At 38.2% G+C, this 24435-nt stretch overlaps 2 protein-coding genes across 3 annotated transcripts; one reads left to right on the forward strand and one right to left on the reverse strand.

Annotated features, from left to right (window-relative positions):
* Positions 1-1151: 1151 nt before the first annotated feature.
* Positions 1152-11865, reverse strand: POLR2F (RNA polymerase II, I and III subunit F). The gene is made up of 5 exons (XM_058189867.1): positions 11701-11865; positions 10267-10336; positions 8653-8783; positions 6489-6560; positions 1152-4883 (listed from the first exon to the last, which is right to left on the reverse strand). The coding sequence occupies exons 1-5, from the start codon at positions 11718-11720 to the stop codon at positions 4793-4795; spliced, it is 384 nt and encodes a 127-aa protein (XP_058045850.1). The 5' UTR covers positions 11721-11865; the 3' UTR covers positions 1152-4792.
* C7H22orf23 (chromosome 7 C22orf23 homolog) lies at positions 11825-23914 on the forward strand. Of its 2 annotated transcripts, none has more exons than XM_058189865.1 (7): positions 11825-11960; positions 13672-13792; positions 14490-14552; positions 15425-15607; positions 19136-19267; positions 22638-22738; positions 23001-23914. In XM_058189865.1, the coding sequence occupies exons 2-7, from the start codon at positions 13690-13692 to the stop codon at positions 23121-23123; spliced, it is 705 nt and encodes a 234-aa protein (XP_058045848.1). In that variant the 5' UTR covers positions 11825-11960; positions 13672-13689; the 3' UTR covers positions 23124-23914. The 2 variants fall into 2 exon arrangements, with proteins under 2 accessions (XP_058045848.1, XP_058045849.1); XM_058189866.1 differs by lacking the exon at positions 11825-11960 and adding an exon at positions 12027-12339.
* The last annotated feature ends 521 nt before the right edge of the window (positions 23915-24435 follow it).

The following is a 24435-nucleotide window of genomic DNA, read 5'->3' on the forward strand; positions in this document are numbered from 1 at the left end:
CAACTTTGTTTCATTCCACAAGATTCCTAAGATTATGAATAAATGATACATTTTTCAGCCTGAAATATCATTCCAAAACCAAAGGGTTGCAATGTCAGAAAAAGGAGATATGTAGCCAAGATGGTACTTAAAATTCAGAAACTGCCATATTTTGCATACCAGGGTACCTTTTGACTTATTCTGCGTGGGGGCACATGAAAAATGTAATGGTGGGCGGGTTATGCATTTGGCTTGACATTATCTCCTTTGACTCTGATGGAAATCTTTGGCTCTAGGCCTCTGTTTAAATGTCTGGCCAAATGCTTTAAATTCCCAAAAATTGGCAACTTGTGCTATATGTTTGCCATGGCACTAGGAGTTATTTAACCAGATGACTCAATTATCACTAAGCAATCCAAGTTGAATTTTCCTAGGTAAAGGAGAGTAACAAGAGGAGGTTAATAGGAAAGTGATAAGATCAATGCCTTTCTTCAGCTGACCAATGAATCAACAAGATATACTTCATTTTAGATCAGAATTGCCATAGTTTCTTTCTTCACGCCTCTTACTACAAATCCTAAAGACTAGATAAATAGAATCAGAATTGGAAGAGGGTGCATGGGCCCTCTAAGTCCAACCTCCTGTGAAGCAATCCAAATTAAAGCATTCTAGTCAGGTGGTTTCCAGTCCGAATTTGAATATATTTAGTGAAGAGCAGTCCACCTGTTTCATTGTTGAACTGTTCTTATTGATAGATAAGGCCTCTGCCTTCCTATAACTTAAACTCATTATTCTGTCTCTTGCATTTTGGAATGAGAAAACGTCATCTATATGGACATTTTTATATCCAATAAAAGAGAACTGATTCTCAGAAAAGTGTGAAGCTTGCTTTGCAAACTTTTATTCTTGCAAAAACTTTTGATGGTAGATAATTATTTAAGCATGAAAGTATGTTTAAATAATTATCTAAATTATAAAGCATGGCACCCATGCTGCTGGGAGAATTCTGGGATTGAACTCCATACATTGTAAGGCTGCTGAGGATGAGAGGTATACAGGAAAGACAAAAAACAGTAAAAAAAAACTACTAATGAAATATAATGAAACAACTGTAAAAAAAAAAACCAAAGCAAGAACGTTGGATTCCATTTTAAAGTTTTGAAACATCTGTGTAAACAGTAAGTTTATTTTATTTATTTATTTATTTATTTATTTTGTCACAACATCATACAAAAAGATTATATAGTATATACACATATAAACATATATAGGAAGAAGAAAAGAAAAACAATAGGACAGGAACGGTAGGCACGTTTGTGCGCTTATGCACGCCCCTTATGGTCCTCTTAGGAATGGGGTGAGGTCAATAGTAGAAAGTTTTTGGTTAAAGCTGTTAGGATTATGGGAAGAGACCACAGAGTCAGGTAAAGTATTCCAAGCACTGATGATTCTGTTGCAGAAGTCGTATTTTCTGCAATCTAGATTAAAGCGGTTTACATTAAGTTTAAATCTATTTGTTGCCCTTGTATTATTGCAATTAAAGCTGAAGTAGTCTTTGACAGGAAGGACATTACAATAGATGATTCTGTGAGCTAAACTTTATACATGAAGTTTATACATGAAGTTTATACATAAACTTTATACATGAAGTTTATACATGAAGGAGAAATGATCCCAGCATTTGCACAAGTTGAAAATTATGGAGGCAGTAGTCCAAAGAGGGGGTACCACCACTCAAAAAGCCTTCTCTCGTTTTACAAATTTCCTTTAGAAAAAACAACAACCACCCTACCAGAGTTCTGGGTTTTGATGCAAAATAAAACAGCTGCCTTTTGGATATTCAAGTAAAGGCAAAGATGTCTTTTTCACCCTTGTGTCCTCCCCAAAGTAGGTGTGTCAGCATCCAAAATTGCTCAGCTGGCATAGCCTTAGTTGAAAATTCTGAATTGGGAGTTCACACATCCGGAGGATGCCCTATTTGGAGGAAGCTCATTGAAAATAAAGAAAAAGCTAATGAGAAAACTCACTGGCAAAGTTGGGAGGGATAGCCAAAAGAACTTTTGTCATAGCTCTAGGGAAGCACGGTTAAAACTGGAAATATATGACCTATTGCCAATAGGGAGTTTGCCACAGCTAAAGAAACCACATACAAGGGACAAAAGTAAATCTTTCCAGCTTACTTCAAGTGCTTCCTATGCACATCCTCAGAAGGAAAGCTGATTAAGAAGAGGTGATGGGCTTTCTTAGCCAATAAAATGCAGGCGTTGATGCCAATTGCCCCGTTTCTGTCTTAAGAACAAAAGTAGGATCCAGCATTTACCAGCTTCCATGCTGGACACAAAGGGACTGCACATTCCCCGGCCAGTCTGGTGGGAGCTGGCCTAAAGCCTTTTGCTATCCTTTTAATTGTATCTGATGTAGATGCAAGGCTTGAGGAAGGGGGATGGGAAGGGAGAGTATTAAAACAAAGCAGCTTTTTTTTTTTTTTGAAAAAGAGGACCAGGAAAACAACTCCTGCGCTCCATTGTGGATGCCAAAACGATCACACAAAGACACATTTCATTACTGAAATTTCATCACACAAACGTGATTAAACGCCAGAGGGAGTGGAGAGGCCAAGGAGATTTGTAAGTTATAACTCTGCAAATTAACCTATGATTGGCATAGTTGCCGTGAGCACGCAACACATTCCTTGTGGTTTCAGTGCCTTTGTCTGTTGACAGTTGTTGCACTCTGTTAACTTCCGTGTCACATTATTTCTGAAACTACTCCCTTAAAAAACTATTTCAAAATATAAATTTAATTTGCATATATGTGTTTGTGTATAAACAAAATGGGGGGAGGGAAGAATAAGTAACTTGAAGCCCTAAGACTGTCTACAGCCTTTGCCCTAATTTCACAAGCTCCCTGGAAAAACATCTCAGATCTGGGACAAGTCTGATGTGCCCTTCTAGTAGTAACTCCTGGGCATAAAGTAGAATTATAAAAGAATTTTGCCACAGTAGGAACACATCTGGCTATTCCAGCAGGAATCTTTCTTCAGAGTCTGGTTAGCTTTAGTTTCTCCCCCCAAACTCCACATCTGAAACAAAGGTACAGGATTGAATGTTACATACAAAAAACAAGTGTTTTATTTTTAAAAAGAAGTGGCATTCAAAGAAATTACATCTAAGAAAGTATGCATTAAGTTTGCATCAAGAGCCAAAAGCAAGGCAATCTGCATCTTAAGCAAACCTTTTTGGTCAACATACATTACACGCATTTAACTTATAGCAGTGGTCCCCAACTCTTCCGGCTCTGCTGACTGGCAGCATCAGCAGGGTGCGGAAGGGAATGGTTTTGCGTGTGTGCCCACTGCTTAACACAAAACGGAGCTCTGCCTGCTCACCCATCACTCAGTTCCCAATGGACCATGGACTTATACTTGGACTGGGGGTTGGAACCTTACAGAAATCATATTTACAAAGCCTTTGTAGATTATGTTAAAATATCCTGATTTTTTTAAAGAAACAATGCTGACAATAGATTTGTTCTAAAAAGCTCCCCTCAAAAGTTTGTTACAGAAAGTAAAGATTTCTTTAGAAGCATAAATTTTTCTCATTGCAAAAGTACTTTTAAAATACTCTTTTGCCACACAGTGGATTTGGAGGTTTATTTTGCAATAAGTTTATTTATGCAAGTTTAAAAGTTATTTTCCTCACATTTTAGGGATCGTGTCGTTCTTCACAATATGAGCATGCACTTAGTCAGGCTATGCCAGATAGGGTGGGAAAGAAATGTACTGAGGCATAGGTACCATAAAGCATAGATTACAGATGTCAAGCTGACTCTCGCTAGATAGCTCATCAAGGCAACTATGCTTTTTTGCTGTAGAACAGCCCACTGTAAGGGGATCCTGTTGATTGATAAGAAGTCAGGCCAGGAAAAGGAACAATGGAAGATTTGATGAGAGTTGCTCTGTGATACTCCTGAGAAGCCTAGAGAGCCAGCCTTGATCAGAGGGGAAATTGGGGGTTTCCAAGGCAACTTGTTCCTGGGCACAAAGGCATGTCTGTTTGGTAGCAAGCAACAGAAATGCCTCCTCTACTACAGGCCCCTGGAAAAAAGCGTAGGTTGAAGGCAAAGGGGTCTTTCAGTTGTCTTTAAAGGGCATCTGGAAGTTTGGCAGCTGCAGGATCACTTTAAAATCACTTGCGCATAACATGATGATTAGATACAACACTGAGGAAGCTTCTCCTTCGCCACCTTTCTAGTTTGCATTTATAGCATTTGAAAGGCAGCAAATATTCCCATCACCAATCTCTTTCCACTTATGACTGTATGACTATAACTTGTTGCTGGCAATCCTTATGATTTATATTGATATATTGACCATCAATTGTGTTGTAAATGTTGTACCTTGATGAACGTATCTTTTCTTTTATGTACACTGAGAGCATATGCACCAAGACAATTTCCTTGTGTGTCCAATCACACTTGGCCAATAAAAATTCTATTCTATTCTATTCTATTCTATTCTATTCTATTCTATTCTATTCTATTCTATTCTATTCTATTCTATTCTAATACCTTGCTTGGCTCGGCAAAAACAACAACAGAATTAAACCTAATGGGTCTTTAAGACAATGGAAGGCTGAGCTATAAAAGCACTAAAAAGAGAGAAAGAAAGAGAACAAGACTGGCAGACTGCTGGTTTTCTTTAGCATTATTTTATGTAAAAAGGAAACATCCAAGACACTTATAGGGGGATTTGGTATTTATTTACACAATATATATATTTCCATAAAAGTTGGAGTTGGCGCATGGAAGAGATTTAATCTGTGATAATTAGTTCATCTACACCCCAGTCTTCATAACTTCCATCTGGCAGGTACCTGCGGATAATAATAGGAATCTTCCGAGCTCTGGAGGAGAGAAAGAGACATTCATAGTCAAGGACATTAAATCGTTGGTATTCAGCAAGACTCCACTACTATAATAAAATATATGAAAGCTTCCAAACCCAAATCTAAAAATTCACCCACAGAAAATCATTAACTGTTCCTTCCCATGTCTTAAAAATAAGCAAGAAATAACCTGAATGTAGGACTTCTGAATCTTAATTTTCCAAAGAACTTTCCTAAGAGACAGGGAGACAACTGCACTATAGAATGACCAAACTGGGATCACATAAATGACCCTTTCTAATACATACTGTATAATTGTGTATATAGTCTTCATATAGTGTAATGCCATAAACCAAAGAAATGTTCTGAGTTTTAAACTATTAAAATTTTTTTGCAAACTTGGAACCTAAAGGAAAGAAATTTAAATCCAGTTTAATCTAAATAAGACTTTTTAGGTCAACAATGTAATTAGCCAGCCTGGAATTTTTCCAGGACATCAGGCTTATAATCTTGCAAAGTAAGAGAAAAATATTTTTTTAAAGTTACAGGAGTTCAACAGAATGGTCCTGGGGCCATAATCAGAATAGAATTTTTCAGGGAAATTCTCACATTTTGATTTTGTATTGGGGTACCAGTTACAGCTTTACATAGTTCAAGTAAACATTAAAACAATTAGTTATACTAATGTTTGGGTTTACAAACTTTTTTCTATTAAATAATGTAAAACTCTTGCATAATGTGCACAATGTGAGCCAAATATAAAGAAAGAAAAAAGTAGTCTTTTGTATTTCTTTTTATAATGGGAACTAATGAATCTCAAGCACATTGTAACAGTACAGCTTAGTGTCACTTTTTCAGTTTCTACATAATATAAAATCAGACATTAGAGCTTTCTAACCAGTGACGCTTATTAAAAAAAGGAGAAACCAAATTATTATCTATTTAAACCCCGAATCTCAAAATAACAGTCTGAAACGTTTCAATGCTAAGAAAAGGGAAATCATCTACTGTGACCATACTTCTATGGAAAAAAACAAAGATGGCAGGGACTAAATCATAAACTATTTTAATGCTTTTAATAAATACACTTGGGAAAATTATGGTACTGAAAATGTGACAAAAATAAATTATAAAAATACTGTTATTATTTTTATAATTAGTATTTTGTTCCTATTCAAAACAATACTATTACCTTTACTTAGAAAAATAAAGGTACCTACAAAATGGAACATCCTATGTGAGTGTTTCTTGTTGGACAACAGAAATTAATTCAGATATTTTATATGTGCATAAAATTAACTAGCTGTCTCCTTCCCCCAATTGCCTTTTTGTCGTAAGTTGGAAGACAAACATATGTAGCAATAAATATTTACTATATATAGAGCTTACTCTCATCATGTCCTAAAAATCATGATTTTAAATTGTATGTGGAACCAATACATGTAGGCAAGATTTCAGGCTGCAGAAAATTCTCTTGATCTTAAGGACAACTAGAAGAACAGGAAGAGTGAAACTAGCATGTTCACCATACAACCCCTCCTGCCTTAAAGCAGAATGTCCAAATCTAATTAGAGAGGGAACAGTTTATGCACACCTGCACATGGATAAAACTTCTCAACTTACTTCAGTTCTTTCATCGCAATCAGCAAGGGATCTCTTTCTCCTTCAAGCTCTACCATTACTGGGGCACACATCCTGAGGGGGGAAAAGATTTAAGAACTTTTACTGCAATTGGAGTAAACAGTGGATATTAAAAGTTACCAAGTTAGATGAGAATAAGATATACCATTTGGTTTCCTGTCAAACTTGTAATTTGCCTAGAATTTTTACTCTTGAGAACCTATACTATAATCTCTGCTTTCTGACATTTTAAAGATTTTCATTTTAGAGCTGGGGGTCTGTGTACCTTTGAGTCAGCCTTCTTGGCAAGGATTTTCAAAAGTAGTTTGCCACTGCCTCCTTCCTAGGGCTGAGAGAAAGTGGCCCAATTTCTCTCCTGGTACCTTAACTACAAACTGGCTCTTTGATATTTGTTGGATATACTTCAATAATAAAATGTCCAAATGAATTATACTTGTAAATTGGATACAGAAGGGGGGGGGAGATGGGGTTGCTATTTTGGGCATAAAACAAAATAAAATACAAAAATAAAAGTAGGAGAGACTAAATTCTCACACATGGACATTATTGTTATTCACGTCTAGCAAACCAATCTCCATTGGCTTATCAAAGTAACTGTCTACCATGTGATTTCTACTGAAATAAAGAATAACCAGCCACTAGTTCTCACTTACTGACAAAAATTGGGACCAGCCACATCATTAAGTGACATAATTGTAAAGTGAAACTTCATGTGACCATACAGAGTTACATCAGTTCTGGATATGATCATTAAACAAATCACCCATGGCCATTAAGTGAGATGTTACATGACTGTAATTTGCAACTTACTGTCAGCTTCTCTGATGTTATTGGAAGCCAGCTATGAAGGTAGCAAATGTGGCCAGAAGATGATGACTATCATAAATGCAAACTGGTTGCTAAGCATCTAAACTGCAATCACTTGATCACAGGGACGCTGTGACATAAGTTTGAGAACTGATCATAAATCTACTTTTTCAGTGCCATCATAATTTTGATTGGTCACTGATTTTGCAGTTGATAAATGAGGACAACCTGTAAAGTTTTGGCTTGTTAAACCTCCAGTAAGATCCTTCAAATAAGCTCAAGAGGACTATATTCCTTCAAGGAGCAATATTGGGAACATACTGGATAATGAAACATCTATCTATCTTTAGTGGCTAATTCTTCTAAATATTTTGTTTTCCACAAAGAAAAGTAAAATTTTCCTGTCTAGCACCTTCAAAATGAGGAAAAGATTTAATCTGAAGGACATTGTGTAACCCCCAAAAATGCAACCTTATTTATGGACCTGTTTTCAGTTGCTCATCTTAAAGGTGTCCCTTAGAAGTGGTATGGTGGCCTAGGGGTGGAGCTCTCACCTCACAATCAGGAGGCTGTGAGTTCAATCCTAGATAGAGGCAGGTATTTCTCTTTCTGGGCACACAAAGAATATATCCTCTGGTGGCTCAATAGACTAAAGCAGTCTGTTATTAACACAGCTGCTTGCAATTACTGCAAGTTCAAGTCCCACTAGGCCCAAGGTTGACTCAGCCTTCCATCCTTTATAAGGTAGGTAAAATGAGGACCCAGATTGTTGGGGGCAATAAAGTTGACTTTGTATATAATATACAAATGGATGAAGACTATTTCTTAACACAGTGTAAGCCGCCCTGAGTCTTCGGAGAAGGGCGGGATATAAATTCAAATTAAAAAAAAAAATCTGCTGAACCAAAACTCAGAACCAAAACAGGAAGGGCATCTAGCCAGTCAATACTCGGCTAGCTCCATTCAGTTGCCCAGACTCCACCCTGCAAGGGATTATGGGGTCGTTAAAAGATGATGATCTTAAAGTTGTCCCTTCTCTACCATTCTTACTGCCCAATTCTTGAATGAGGGATAGAATATTCTGCTAGCAGCCTTCTCCTCCCATTATTCATATATTTCTCTGTATGAACTCTGAAAGCCATGTACATAATATTTAGAATAAATGTCCTATTTTTAATGGTATCTCATTAATAATTTAAATACATGCTCTGCCAAAGAGCTATAACTATGGCAAAGTAGAATTATACATTGGAGACATACAGCGGAAAGCTGGAAATGCCCTCAGACAATAATTGGTATAAAAAGACAAATAACTAAATAAATGTATATCTATATTTACGCTATCTGTAGGGCACGGGTACCAAGAACTCTGGCCCTCTCATATTTGGTCATGTAAGGAGTAGTGATCCGCTTCTGATTTGCTTGTTGTCGCTCTCCAGATGGCAAGATTTCCACATTTTCCTGACCCTCCTATGGAATAATACAAAGCAAATGTAAACACACACAGCTGTATGCCCTGTCATCTGAGCAGTCATGCATTTAAAACTGAGAATATGAATGGAAAATATTAAATAAGGTTCTATGTCAAGAATGCTCTTAGTAAACGTGCCTAATACATGATGATAAAATGTAAAACAGACACTAACTTATGAATTCATGTATTTTAACCCATTTTCTAAAGTTCACATTTTATACCACTTAAGCATTGGGACTTTACAGATCTAGGTTACCAGTATAAATTTATATCCTATTCACTGTCCTTAGCTTCTAGTCAAAGAAACAAAACGTATAATTTGTGTAAAACAATAGAGAACAGACTTTGAGATACGTAAGAGAGCACTACACAAAAAAGTTCAAGATTCTATTATTTTGTCTTACTATGATAAAATTCCTAGAATCCAGTTTCTTGACCTGGCCTACCTCAAAGGACTGATGTAATTCTTGAAAATTTATCCAAGTTTCTCTCTATCCCATCTTATACTAAACAAAATCATGGGGAGTTTGTTTCTCATGCTTCCCTCTGAGGATTGGTGTAACTTTTTCGCAAAGTCCCTCTTTAATAGTTTGATCCTTCTTTCTCCTCTTAAGTGGCCCTTTTGTAAGTTCCATAAAATCACCTCTATATTCCAGGGGTTGGTTCTACTTACCTTTACTACCAGTTCGCAACGGGAGACTGCGCGCGTGCTTCGCTTGTGTGCTTGCACTTCTGCACACACGCAGATCACCCATGATGACGTCGTGGCGGGTGGGCAGAGCCTCCCGATGGTTTTACTACCAGTTCTATAGAACTGGGGGCAACCCACTATTGCTTTATACCCTAATAATACATAAATACAGCCTTCCAAAAGTATTCATTTTGCCAGCTAAGAATGACAGAAATTGAAATCTAACTCATCTAGAACAGGGGTGGGTTCTACTTACTTTTACTACCGGTTCGCAGCATGGATGCTCTTCTGTGCATGCGGAGAAACTTCTGTGCATGCACAGATCGCTTTTGATGATGTTAGGATCAGTGGGCGGAGCCTCCCATCGGTTTTACTACCGGTTCTATAGAACTGGGGGCAACCCACTATTGCTTTATACCCTAATAATACATAAATACAGCCTTCCAAAAGTATTCATTTTGCCAGCTAAGAATGACAGAAGTTGAAATCTAACTCATCTAGAACAGGGGTGGGTTCTACTTACTTTTACTACCGGTTCGCAGCATGAATGCTCTTCTTTGCATGCGCAGAAACTTCTGTGCATGCACAGATCGCTTTTGATGATGTTAGGGTCAGTGGGCGGAGCCTCCCATCGGTTTTACTACCGGTTCTATAGAACCGGTCTGAACCGGGGGCAACCCACCACTGATCTAGAAGCTATTTCACTCATAAAGTATACATCTTCCTATTTCAAAATCACTCACCAAATTTAAGGCTGTTTTAGCATATCACAAGCTAAAATCACTTACCTCCTCAACATTTTCTAGATCATCAAGTCCTTCATCTTCTTCCACATCATCAAAATCATCTCCATCAAAACTAATAGGAGAAATGTATTAATATTTTATGGGCAATTCTCTAGCAAAACCCTAAAGTATGTTTCCACAAGCACCGCAAGCTAAATGTCACAGCTGCTGTCAACACCTAAATTAGCTATCTTGACAAAAACAACATAGGACTGGACTTGATTCATATGTGAGAGGAAGATCACTAGGATATCCCAGGTTTATAGATCAGGCTGTGAAGGGATCACAGAGAAGCCAGAAAAGAAATAGGTCTGTCTTTAGGCTGGAGAAAATTAACTTGCTCTTCTTTCAAATTCTGTGGCGCAAGCCAGAAAAAAGAAACATTCTTGATCTTTTAAAGGTCACTAAACCAATAGGCATGAATTTGGAATCTATAGCAATTCTGTTCCCTGAATGTGACTAAACAACAGCTAAATATTAGGCTTTCCAAATTTGCAACTTCAGAGATTACTACCATGTACTGCTTCCTTCTAAGTTCTAAGGAATTTAGGGTCAAATCATACATGAGTTAGGGAACCCATTGGCATGTCTGTTGCTATTTAACATTATGTAAAAAATGCATTCTATTCTCAAATTCTGTCCATCAGGTCAGGATAAACTGCTTGACCAAAAGTATACACTTAATTAAAATACACATATCAGTATATATATTTTTAAAGTCTGATGTGGCTAATTGTATCCCAATTCCTCTTTGACCGGTGATTAACACTAAAGAAGAACAAATGAAATTATAAAACAAAGGATTCCTGACATTAACTGTATTTCAACTGCTACATCCTGAAGAGCACATACTAAAAGTGTGAGTCATTTAACCTCTCGGAATAAAGCATGCTAGACTAGACAGAGTTTTAGTCAGATCCAAATTTATATATGGGTGGGAGACACTGTAATTACTCTCCAGTTTCAGCGATGAGCAGAGAAGGAATTAGGCCATGCCAGTTAAAAATATTTTTGGGGAAAAAATCAGTGTGGTACAATTATCTGAGTAAGCCTAAGTGGGACTTGGCTTCAAATTTCTCCCTAACCATGAGACCCAGCTCATCATCACTTTGCGACTGGTTTAACAGTGAAAGTGGGATACCTCCAACACTTACAACAGTGTTAATATTAAATCATAGCAATACAGTGGGAAAAAATAATAGCTGAAAATTCACATTCTTCTTTAAGTCACGAATTGAAGTTGAATCCAGGGCAGCGTCTCACCGCTCGGTTTAAAGCAGTTCCAGGAGGCTCTTTTCCCAACTGACGGCGGGCTGGCTAAGCGAGCCTTCCCTCCACCCTGGACCGGCTCCGGAAAAGAGAATTTAGCCCCAATACTCACGAGACGCCAAACTGGGGCAAGCGGTTAGAAGATGCATTTCTTATTCGCGCGCTTACTTATCCTCGTTGTCCGACATGTTGAGGCCTTCCCTCGTTCAGTACAGACCCTCAACGATATCAATTCCCACCACAAACCGAGCGGCCTGACGGGAGTCGCGAGGAGTCCCGAGAAGATCTCCACCGCCAAGGAAGCAAACAAATCCACGCGCTTCCCTTCGACGAGCAAGCACAGTGCGAACACTTCCGGGGTCAGAGTTGACGTTGGCGGAAGCGAGCGCCGGAGGTGGTTGTCATGGTGACGGGAGCCGCCAATTCGGGTAAGAAAAGAGCGGGGGGGGGGAGGACGGGGGAAGACTTTTCTTTTTGCAAACCTCTCTGGCTTCTCACCCCGTATTTGTTATCCCTCCAGAAAAGGGAGCCGTGATCGGTCGGAAAATCGGCTACTGTGGGAATAGCTGAGATGGGTGCCTGCAAGCCGGGAAAGGTCACGGTTTCACGCGTCCGTTTTAGATGCATCTCTGCTATCTTAAATTGCACCGTGATGTCAAAGTTATGATTAGGCTGCGATAAGATGCCGGGTGCAATGGTTGTGATGTAGCACAAATATCTCCAGTTTTTGCTTTAAAAAGTCCAGTTTTAGGTTTTCTACATGCAGCCCATACCTATTTCACAAATGAATATACGATTGGTCTACAGGTAATCCATAATTTAGGACCACAAATGAGACCAAAATTTCTGTTGTTAAGCGAGACAGTGGTTAAGTGAGTTTTGCCTCATTTTATGATCTTTTTTGCCACAGTTGTTAAGTGAATACAGCTCGCCTGTCTGGAACTCATACCACATTTCAGACATCAATACAATTGAACGTGTCCGGAAATGTTAACCGCTTCAATCTTGATTGCAGAAAATATGACTTCTGTAACAGAGTTGTTAATGCTTGGAACACACTACCTGACTCTGTGGTCTCTTCTCAAAATCCCCAAAGCTTTACCCAAAAACTGTCTACTATTTATTTATTATTTATTTATTATTTAAATTTCTATACCGCCCTTCTCCCGAAGGACTCAGGGCGGTTCACAGCCAAATAAAATACACAATAATGTTACAATATAAACACAATTAAAATACAATTAAAAAACTTATTCAATTGGGCCGGAATTAAAAATTTAGAATAAATAATAAAAACCCAATTAAAACCCATAAATTTAAAAAACTAACCCAGTCCTGCGCAGATGAATAAATGCGTTTTAAGCTCGCGACGAAAGGTTCGGAGGTCCGGAAGTTGACGGAGTCCCGGGGGGAGTTCGTTCCAAAGGGCGGGAGCCCCCACAGAGAAGGCCTTTCCCCTGGGCGTCGCCAGACGACACTGACGCGCCGACGGCACCCTGAGGAGTCCCTCTCTGTGAGAGCGCACGGGTCGGTGGGAGGTATTCGGTAGCAGTAGGCGGTCCCGTAGATAGACCTCACCCCATTCCTAAGAGGTCCGAAAGGGACGTGCATAAGAGCACAAACGTGCCTACTGTTCCTGTCCTACTGTTTTCTTTCATTATATCCAATTAATATAGTTATTGCATGCTTATGCTTATATATATATGCTTATATATTATATAGTTACTTTCATGCTTATGCTTATATATACCGTTGTGACAAAATAAATAAAAAAATAAAATAAAATGAATCACTGCAGTTGTTAGTAACATGGTTCCTAAGTGAATCTGGTTTCCCCGTTGACTTTGCTTATCAGGTCGCAAAAGGTGATTACCTGACCCTGGGACACTGCAACCGTCATAAATATGAGTTATGGTACTTGCCAAGCATCTAAATTTTGATCATGTGACAATGGGGATGCTGCAATAGTGATAAATGTGGGAAAGGGTCCTAAATTCAGTAACATTGCATTGACATGGGCAGCATAAAAATTTAATAAATGAAATAAGGCAAATGAACATTGGTGAAAGAATCAGTAGAAAAAATAAACACAGAATATGTGTGAGATGTGATCTTAATAACTGTAGATCTCTTTATCAGTTTCTTTCAGAGATTACAATGGCTTCTCAAGAGAGGATCAGGCCTGTGATAAAAGGAAGTGGATTTTGGCATGCTCCCACTGTGAAGGAATATAGCCAGGAAACGCAAGAGTTGTTAAAAGGTAATCAGCAAGCAGAATAGAAAAGTATCCCAGGAAGTAATGCTCCCCACTCCTGGTTATTATCTTGCTGCATTTTAAATTACTACTATTAAATTACTTTTTGTGCAAATTGAGGATGTAAGTTAAGGATCCCTAGTCTTTGATAATTTCAGTGACTAGGAAAATGCCTGTGTTGAATTTGTTCCTTAATATGAGGTATAAATTCTTGCGTACCTAAGCAGCTAATCACAAGATCTGATCAAGCCAATAAAGTTATAAACTGAAAACAGGTACATACAAAAAAACAACAACACCCCAGCCTTTTGAATACTACTTGTTTAAAGTAAAAAATCCAGGAAAAAAATCACTTTGGATTTCTGTATTCCAGAATATCCACAATAATTAAAATAATAATTTTGGGGTGAAAACCCATTTTTGCAATTAGATATTCTGAAAAAGGGTTTTAAATTACACTACAATTACACTTAACATTCTACAACTGGATGCCTTTCAATTATATTTATATCAAAGAGAGCAGGAAGATATCTCATTGGAAAAGGCTGCTACAGATAGATTGGACTGTAGCCTTTTAGCATTTGGGCCATATCTGTGCTCAATATTTGGCATTCCTTTTTGTATGTAGGTACTGTTTGGGTTAAATCTCTTTCTGCAAAGGTAGTGGTATTGCTGATCTGTATAGATAATTTTTCTCTTTCAGTGATGATGCAAGAATCTAAGCTTACTTGTTTCCAGCAACGCCATCTTGTAAATTGCATGAAACGTAAGTATGCCTAAAATTTAGCTTTCTTTTAAAATTTAGCTGCTATTAGTTCTGGCTTTCAGATTTCTAATTTAATTCAGACCTGTGACTTTCTCCAGCTAAAGAAACAAACCACCGCTTTGCAAAGGAAATTTATATAAACTCAGGAAGTGAACAAAACATTAGTGGAAAACTGTAAATGACAGATGATGAATACTTCTTAATAAACTCTAGTTTATCCAACTCTCTAGGATGATAAGAAATCTGTAAAAGTTTGGGATTTTCAGTACTATAAAGGTAGGTTGAAAGACTATTTTAGCTTTAAACAATTCTGAATTCATATTAAAACATGAATAATTCCTATTATACATTTTCTTTTATGTGTTTATAAGCAAGCCAATTTACAGAATCCCTCCTGAAATATTAAATTGGAACACATATTAAATAGAAACACAAGAGCCGAGGTGGAGCAATGGTTAGAGTGCAATACTGCAGGCTACTTCAGCTGACTGCTAGCAGCAGTTCGGCAGTTCAAATCTCACCAGCTCGAGGTTGACTCAGCCTTCCATCCTTCCGAGGTGGGTAAAATGAGGACCCAGATTGTTGGGGGCAAGAGGCTGACTCTGTAAACTGCTTAGAGAGGTCTGTAAAAGTGCAATGAAGCGGTATATAAATCTAAGTGCTATTGCTATTGCTATATTTATACCTAGCAATTTAACCTTGGGGTCAAATCTAGACACTGCCAAGAATATTACGTGGAGGTCTCTAAGAAGCTGCCAGAGACCGAGCTTGGCTGAAAGGAGACTCTTGCCATGTATACTTAAAATGGTACATGCATGCCATCGGCCTCACATTTAATTCCTTTCTGACCAATCTCTGCCCTTCTTTCTTAGGCGGTGATGCTTTCCCCATACACTGTTATCCAACATCCAGCAGAGAACCAGAGTTTCCGAAGCCTGTACCACCAAAGATTATTTTGACCACCAGTCCCTTTGGCAGACCTCACCTTCGGCCTGCCGAGATCTGTCGTGCAGGAAATGCATATATTAGAGAAAAATTCAAGCCTCAAGCCACTCGTAAGCAAGAAACATTTACAAATGATAAATGAAGGAATGGAGAGATAAATAACAATGATTATACTCATCATTATTTACAAGTAATCTTTGTTCAGCTACTGTACTACCGAGGCAGCAACCACTTGTAGTTACAACAGTGATGCAAATCAGGGGTGAAATAATCCTGGTTCGGACTGGATCGTCTGATCCGGTAGCAATGGCAGCGGGTGATTTAGAGAACTGGTAGCAAAAATCCCTCCTCCCCCCCGCCCCAGCTGAGCCGCACAATCATCAGAGGGTTTTTTTTTTTCTTTTAAAAGCATTTTTTTCTTCGGCTGAAAAAATGCTTTTAAAAGAAAAAAAGCCTCCGATGATCCCACGGCTCAGCTGGGATTGTCAGAACCCTTTAAAAGGATTTTTTTTACAACCTCTTCAGCTTTTAAAAGGCTCCTCTGGTGATCCCAGGTGAATTGCCTGATCATCACAGGCTTTTAAAAGCATTTTTTTAACAACCTCTTTGGCCAAAGAGGTTGTAGAAAGAATGTTTTTAAAAGTTCTGGCGATCAGGCAACTCAGCTGGGATCGTCAGAACTCTTTAAAAGGTTTTTTTCCTCTTGCAATCCCAGCTGAGTTGCCTGATCATTACACGCTTTTAAAAGCATTTTTTAACAACCTCTTTGGCCAAAGAGGTTGTAGAAAAAATGCTTTTAAAAGTAAAAGAAAAAAGAAAAAAGTTGACCACGCCCACCCAGTCACCCCATCAAGCCACGCCCACAGAACTGGTAGTAACAAATTTTACATTTCATCCCTGATGCAAATGTAACTTTGTAACCTATGAAAATATAACTTTGCAACCAGTGACCATGTTTATGGCTTTCAAAGCTTCTCTTGGTCATGTGTTCACCATTAAAACACAGTACGTGTTGTGCATTGCCTGGCCTGCTTTTTTTCTCTCTACCTCATTCACAGTGCAGAAGGATTGCCTAAACAAGCTATCTCTTCCTGAGCTGCTTCTCTCTTCAGTGCAGAGTGTCATTGAAAAGTGCTAACCATGATTTAACCACTCTTGTGATCTTAATTACTTGATTAGAATCATGGATCTGCACAGTTGCTGCCTGAAATTGACCAGACTATAATCAATGTCTCACTGAAGTGTTGTTGTTGTTTTTTGTCCCCTAAGTGGCTCAGCGCTCTTAAGTATGCTAGGCAAACAGCTGGGAATCTGTATTCCACATTGTATGCCTGCTTACCAGTGGTAGGTTGCTATCAGTTCTGACTGGTTCTTAAGAAGCGCTGGCAAAAATCTGGCCAAGTTGGCGGAACCGGTAACAATCCCCAGCTGGCCACGCCCCCGAACCGGTTCCCTTGGCCAAAGAGATTGTAAAAACAAAAGGTTTTAAAAGACTCCTCTGGTGATCCCAGCTGAATTGCCTGATTATCAGAACCTTTTAAAAACATGTTTTCTACAAGCTCTTCAGCCAAAGAGCTTGTAGAAAAAATCCTTTTAAGAGGTTCTGGGCTGCTTCAGGCAACTTCAGCTGGGATCGTCAGAGGAGCCTTTTAAAATCTTTTTTTTCCCTCTGGTGATCTCAGATGACTTTCCTGATTATCACAGGCTTTTAAAATCACTTTTTTACAACCTCTTACAACAGCCCCCTCCATGCCCACCCAATTGCCCCCTGCCCCACTTACCTAATTACTGCTCTTTTCGGGCTCGCAAAACCATGGCTTCTGCAATCAGTTGCATCAGCTAGCAATTGATTCTGCCTGCCTGCAATCCATCTCATTGGTGAGCAACTCAATCTGCCTGCCTCAGTTGGGTAACTAAACTATTAAAAAATAGTTAATTGGGTTTTTTTTAAGGAATTGGGTTTTTAGACAGCAATTAAAAGTTAAGGAAGTTTTAAATTTAGCTGCTTTTATCTAAAACAGGGGTCTCCAACCTTAGTAACTTTAAGGTTGTGGACTTAAACTCCCAGAGTTCCTCAGCCAGCTTTCTGAGGAACTCTGGGAGTTGAAGTCCATAAAGTTACTAAGGTTGGAGACCTCTGATCTAAAAAATATAAATAAAATAAAATAATAAAATAAAATATTTGTGTAACTTTCTGAGATTTGGTGTGTTTCTGTAGTGTTTCACTCTAACTACACAAACACACAAAATCTCACAAAGCTGTATGTGGTATTTTGTGTGTGTGAGTGAGTCAGTTGTGTTATGCTGTGTGTGTGTAAAGTGTGAAAGTTGGGTTTTGAGCTTTTTGTGGCTGTGTGAAGTTCCTGCTTGTTGCAGGGGCCATTTTGGGTGAAGTGCAGCTGTTTTTACATTGTGCGTGAATCAGTTGTATTGTGTTGTGTTGTGTTGTGTGTGTGTAAAGTGTGAAAGTTCGTTTTTGGTACCTATTATTGTTTTGTATACATTATTTTTATTATTTATTGTTATTGGCCACGACTGCCAAGCCACTCTCACCCAGTCACATGACTGCCAAGCCATGTCCAGTGTCACATGACCATCAAGCCACGCCCACAAATAAGCCATACCCACAGAACCGGTAGTAAAAAAATTTAGAACCCACCCCTGCTGCTTGCTTCTTATAATCTCTTCCTCTCCAAACATGAATTCTCTAATTCCCTTACTAAATTATCCCAGTATTTGAGTGAACTTCCAAAATGGTAAAAAGGAGCCATAAGATTTGCCCTTTTACTTGGCTTCCTTGTGAGTCAAGTTCGAGAAACCTTCCCTGCTGTTTGAGATCACCTGATTGTTTGGGGTCATATCCTTTTGATGCTGTAAAGGAAAGCTCTTCTAAAGGTGTAAGCACAATCACATATTTTTTTCACTTAGCTACCATTTTGCTTATTGACTGTTGGTCCCAGTTCCAGTAGTTAAACAAGGACTACCTGCTGAAAGGATTAATGTTCTAAGTCTGGGGTGTCAAACTCATGGGCCAGATGCATCATGTGCTGGCCACGCCCAAGCCCATTTTAGTGAAGGGGAAAAAAGTTACAATATGTCATGTGATGGCCCCGTGACAATGCGAGTTTGACACCCCTGTTCTAAGTGATCTGCCAGATTAGTGCAACACTTCAAAGACAAAATGCCTGAGAAAGAGAAAATGATAACCAAGGGAATGTCTTGTGTGGGGAAATACTATCCCTAGAATTCTCTCCATTAGCAGTCTCAACTGCTGCCATTTGAGTATCAGAGTTCATTTATTTTCACTTGCTTAGACATTTTAAAGTTGTCTTCTTTGAGCATAGTCTGTCCTTTATGTTTTGTATTGTATGGTACTTTTTATTTACTATTTAGTAGTTTAGGATGAGGTTGATCAAAAAGAATAGTTTTCCTAAAATACATAAATGTATTTTTGATTCAAAAAGATTTGAATCAAACCATGAACTGCTGAGCATCAAGCGTCAGCAATCCAAATTCAAACAAGTTCATGGTCCTTCCCAACTGTGAGGTGGGGGGACAACGACAATGTATGCTATCCCCTCCAGGAATTCTGATCAATATTTTTATAAACAGTAATAATATTTCTTTTGTATCTACAGGAGACCTGGAGAAGGAGAAAGAAAGACTGCAAAACATCTTAGCAACAGGAAAGGACAAAATAGAGACAAAAACTCAAAAGAAACCAGTCAAGGTAGAAGAAACAGTACCAGAGGTGGACCGATTCGATGAATGTAAGTGGACCCCCCCCCCACTTAGCTAAAAGCAGTGATCTGACACACACTGGCAGGGTTCATACAATACATTGCCCTAGAATAAAAGGTTTGTTGTAGTTCAGGAACTCAGATATTTATACCTACATATACCTCTGGAATAAAAACATAATACAAAGAATTGCAAATAGAAGGACTGTGGCAAAAGAAAGCAAAGATAGCACCAATAGGCACGTTATGTTCAATCCTAAAACAACTGGATCACCACCTGAATACCATTAACACTGACAAAATCCCCATCTGTCAATTGCAAAAGGCAGCTTTACTTGGAACAGCTTACATCCTGCAACAGTACCTCCAACACCGCCATCAAAAATTTGCCTATAATAGGTCCTTGGGAAGATTCAATAAATTGACAAAAAATACCAAATCCAATGTAAACATTTGGCTGTGTGATGATCCCTAATAGTGTTTAGGATTAATTTATAATGCTAATCCACTTACTGAGTTGGCATCATATATAGAACCAGAAAGTTAAGCAAAGATGCTATGTTCATATAGTATGCTATCACTAAAAATTAAGGTTAATTCTAACCAAGTTAGATGTTAGATTCATACCAACTAGAATGTGTGAACATAGCTTCTAAGAATTGACCTTATCTGATGAAAGCATATTCTATGAATACTGCCTGTTTGTAGCTGATAGAGATAGGAAACAGCTATTCCCTCCTGCTTGTCTCTTTAGATTCTGAGCACTGTCAAATCAGTGACTTACATGCTAAGTTGTCTTGGCAAAAGATTGGTCATACTTCCAGGATGAAGCACAGTAACACTACTTGTATCCCACTAATGCAGTACAGCAGGATCATTATTTTGGCATAGTATTATAGACTACCAACCAAGATGACACCAAACGATTTGATGCAACAGTATTTCAGGTTAACAATAAACAAGAGATTTCTATACATCAGTTTCAGCAGAGCACATGCAAGGCAAAACTAATCAAGAGCAGGGTAGTCACACAATAGACTTTTAAGATGTCCCCCCCCCCATAATAACAGCCACTATGATTTATAAACCATGATTTATGGCTCAGTGTTGGGCAAAACATTTAACATTTGATTCAATAAACCATAATCCATCACATCATAGCATGCATAATCAATTTGTCTGTTATCAAGAAACTGAGTTATAATTATACCTAGCTTAAAACATAAAGGCTGTATTGCAGAGAGCCAGTTTGTCTACTGTCCCGAATATTTCTCTTACATTGTTTGCTTTTGTTCCCCAGAATTAGTATTCAGTGGCATGGATCTTGTGGATGTTTTAGATCAACCAACCTCCCGGGCATTATTACTATGTTCTATGAAAGACTTCCTTTTTGTATATGATAACCTTATTAAACCTATAGTCATGTAAAAAAGCAAGTTGACTCTATGAACATCAGAACATAGAAAAATTCATTTGGTTCTTAGCTGTTCTTAAAAGTAGGTAAATACAATCACAGATGAACAACACATGACATATTACACCATGTCATTTCCTTTACAGAAAAGAAAGCCAAAATAGAGAAAGCATATGTGAAAAACTTATGATTCAATAGCTTTTAGAACCACTGTTAGCAGGAATGGTTTTATCAGTCTCTCAATATCATTGTGGAGAAATTTTGGTCCACTCTTCTTTAAAACATTGCTTCAGTTCATTGAGGTTTCTGGACATTTTGTTTATGTACAGTTCTCTTGAGGTCCCACTACAGCATTTCAATCTGGTTGAGGCCTGGACTTTTACTGGGCCATTGCAACACCTTGATTCTTTTAATTTTTCAGCCCTTCTGTTGTAGATGTGCTGGTGTGGTTAGGATCATTATCCTGTTGTATCAGTCAGTGTCGGCTAAGCTTTAGCTGTTAAGACAGATGGCCTCACATTTGACTCTAGAATACTTTGATATACAGAGGAGTTTATGGTCGACTGAATGACTGCAAGGTGCCTAGGTTCTGTGGTTGCAAAACAAACCCAAATCAACCCTCCACCACTGTGCTTGACAGTTGACATGAGAAGTTTGTGCTGATATGCTGTATTTGGTAATTGCCAAACACTGTGCGTTATAGCCAAATATCTTCACTTTGATCTCATCTGCCCAATGTTCTAGAACAAGGGTGTCAAACTTGATTGCATCATGGGCTGGTTCCTGACATAACACGATGCTTTTTGTCTTTGCAGAGCTGGGGTGGGCGTGGCCTGCGTGTGACATATCCAGCTCCCAGGCTGCCAGTTTGACAGGCCTGTTCTAGAAGTCTTGTGATTTATTCAAATACAACTTTGCAAACCTAAGCTGTGCTGTCAGGGTGGGTTTTTTTAAAGAGAGAAGAGGCTTTCTCCTAGCAACTCTTCCAAAGAAATCATACTTATTCTGTTTTTTTTTTCTTTTCTAATTGTACTGTCTTGCACTTCCACATTTAACATGCTGTCTGAGACCTTGCAGAGTCTGAGATGTAACTCTTGGTTGTTGTTTTTTTTATTTATTTATTTGCAATTTCTCTGAGCATTGCACAGTCTGAACTTGGGGTGAATTTACTGGGACATCTACTCTTAGGAGAATTTGCAACTGTCTTAAATGTTTTCCACTTGCGAATAATCTTCTCACTGTAGAATAATGGACTTTTAATTATTTGGAAATGGCTTTATAATCCTTCCTAGATTGATGGGCAGCAACGATTGCTTCTCTAAACTCATTGTTGATGTCTTTTCTCTTTGGCATTGTGTTAACACATACCTCAGTGCTAGAAACCACCAAGCACCTAAAATTCCAGCATTTATAGAGATAGTCACATTTGCGATGATCAATTGATCAAGGGCACTTGATTAGCAGCATCTGGGTGCTACTTAGCCTCTTCATATTTATGAATGCAATAAAGGTGAACCTAGTTTTTCACATATAGCTGCTCCATTTTGGCTTTCTTTTTGTAAAATAAATGATGACATGGTGTAATATGTAGTGTGTTGTTGTTGTTCATCTTTGGTTGTATTTATCTACTTTTAAAAATTGCTAAGGACCAAATGATTTTTACTGTTGATATGTAAAACCATAGAACTCAGAGGGTGTTCTTTCTCCCATGACTGTAAAACACATTTCATCTATTTTTCCCGAGGAAGCCATGGTCATTAACAGGTTTACGTAGCATACAGGGAATTAATGTAGCATATGTTCCAATGTTGTTTTCATGTTGCTGTTGTTGTGAGCCTCCCAAGGTTATGGCCCATAAGATGAGCTGCTACAGAAGTCTTTTAAATAAAATAAATGGGGAATTAATGGTTTAAATATCAGAAGAACAACTATGTTCCTGCCCTTTAGTCTTTCATTCCACATTGCTTCTTTTGTCTTTATGCTCAGTGCTGAATGAAATTCAAGATCGACAAAATTTCCTGTCAGAAATGGAAGCTTTGGGACAGAGCAAAGCGTATCAAGGAATTATCCAAACTGAAATATCACAGGTACCTGGTAATTCTGACCTTTATAGGCTTAAATGCAGTCTTTTTTCAATATGAAAATTGGATATGCTCATGATTTTATGAGAAAGTAGGGAAAGATTTAGCAGAAGGGTATGTGGGTATCTAAAGTGAAAAAGAACCTTTAAAAAATATTATACAGGAGATGGCAATACATCTTCATCTGGAGTAAGACTTGTATATTATCTTGTAAGAAAATTAAAATTCATTGAATTCTTACTATGTCTCCTTTCTCTGCTCTTTGCAGAAGCTCCGAGAGATGGAGATGATTGACAAGCAGAGAACTGCAGAACTGAAAGGGGCAATAGCCAAGTCTTTCAACATAAGCATCAAACATGACAATCCAAGCACAGGTCAAGTAGACCAATAGTTCTCACTCCACACACACACACACACACACACACACACACACACACACACACCAAGGATATAACTCCTTCACCCTTTTTCTGCTGACGTAAGTGAATGTGAAGAATATCTTATTAGTACAGTTTTGATCCTCTTGTGGCAGGTATCTATAGAATATATTTAATCTTCCAGGAATATTGTATGAATCCTAAAAAGTAGGAACGACTTGTTTCAATGAGTAATGGAAGGAAGTCTTTTCAAAAATTTGATCCAGAAACAAAAGGGTTCAAATGAATCGCTGGGTTTACAATGCCTTGACAAAAAAAAGGAAAAGATTTCCACATATTTCATCTCTGGAAAATAGCATCTGTGTTTTTACCATTTATGTGCTGCTGCTTTTTAGAATTAGAACAGTACAACTCTTAGAATAGATCAAAATATTTTATATATGTTTCTGTCATCCACTGGGAGGCTGCTTCCAGTCAAAACTGCAGTTTTTCACTTGTCATACAAATTGTTAAGCAAACAGTGGTGACTGTTGTTATCGGACAATGAAAGAGAGAATCGGAAGATTTTAGATGGCACTTATTTTTGATGAATGCTTCTTCAGTAAAATTACAGACTTAGTGACTATTATGACTAAGTGACTATTTATTCACATGTCTGTCACTTGTTAAAAGACTGACTTAATACCACAACAGTAAATGGGTGGGAATAAGGGATGTTTTTCTCATTGGCGTACTTTTTGTTTTGGTCCAGCAGCTCACTTTTGATGTATTATTCTACTTGTAAAAAAAATTAAAAGTCCTAAGAATTTTGTGATTTTCTACTTTTTATTCCCTATACCATAATGCTTTGTGTCCACTTCCTGCCAAGACATCTCAAAATAAAGAAACAAACACCACAGATACAAAATATAATGGTTTTATCAATTTTATTATTGATTTCATCTGTGCCCATCAGTGGAGATTGCAGTTAACACAGGCTAATTATGTTCACCAGAATCTGATAATTTCTGATGGGAATGTATCTGAGGACATTTTTAAAAGATTGACTTTTTTTTTGCTTTATAAAAGGAAGAGCTGTGCATTGGACAATCTTGAGGCAGAGAGCAAGAATCATATGGTGGCTACTGTACTTGTACAGCAGGGGTGCCAAACGTGCGTCATCACGCTGTCATCATGTGACGTATCGCAACTTTCCCCCCCTTTGCTAAAAAGGGGGTGGGGGTGGCCAGGGTATGATGCATCCAGCCTGTGGGCTGCAAGTTTGACATCCCTGTTGTAGAAGCTGAGAAGGTGGTACCAATTAGAGCTGACACCACCAATGAATTC

Source organism: Ahaetulla prasina, chromosome 7 (genome assembly GCF_028640845.1).
Source record: "Ahaetulla prasina isolate Xishuangbanna chromosome 7, ASM2864084v1, whole genome shotgun sequence".
Taxonomy (NCBI): domain Eukaryota; kingdom Metazoa; phylum Chordata; class Lepidosauria; order Squamata; family Colubridae; genus Ahaetulla; species Ahaetulla prasina.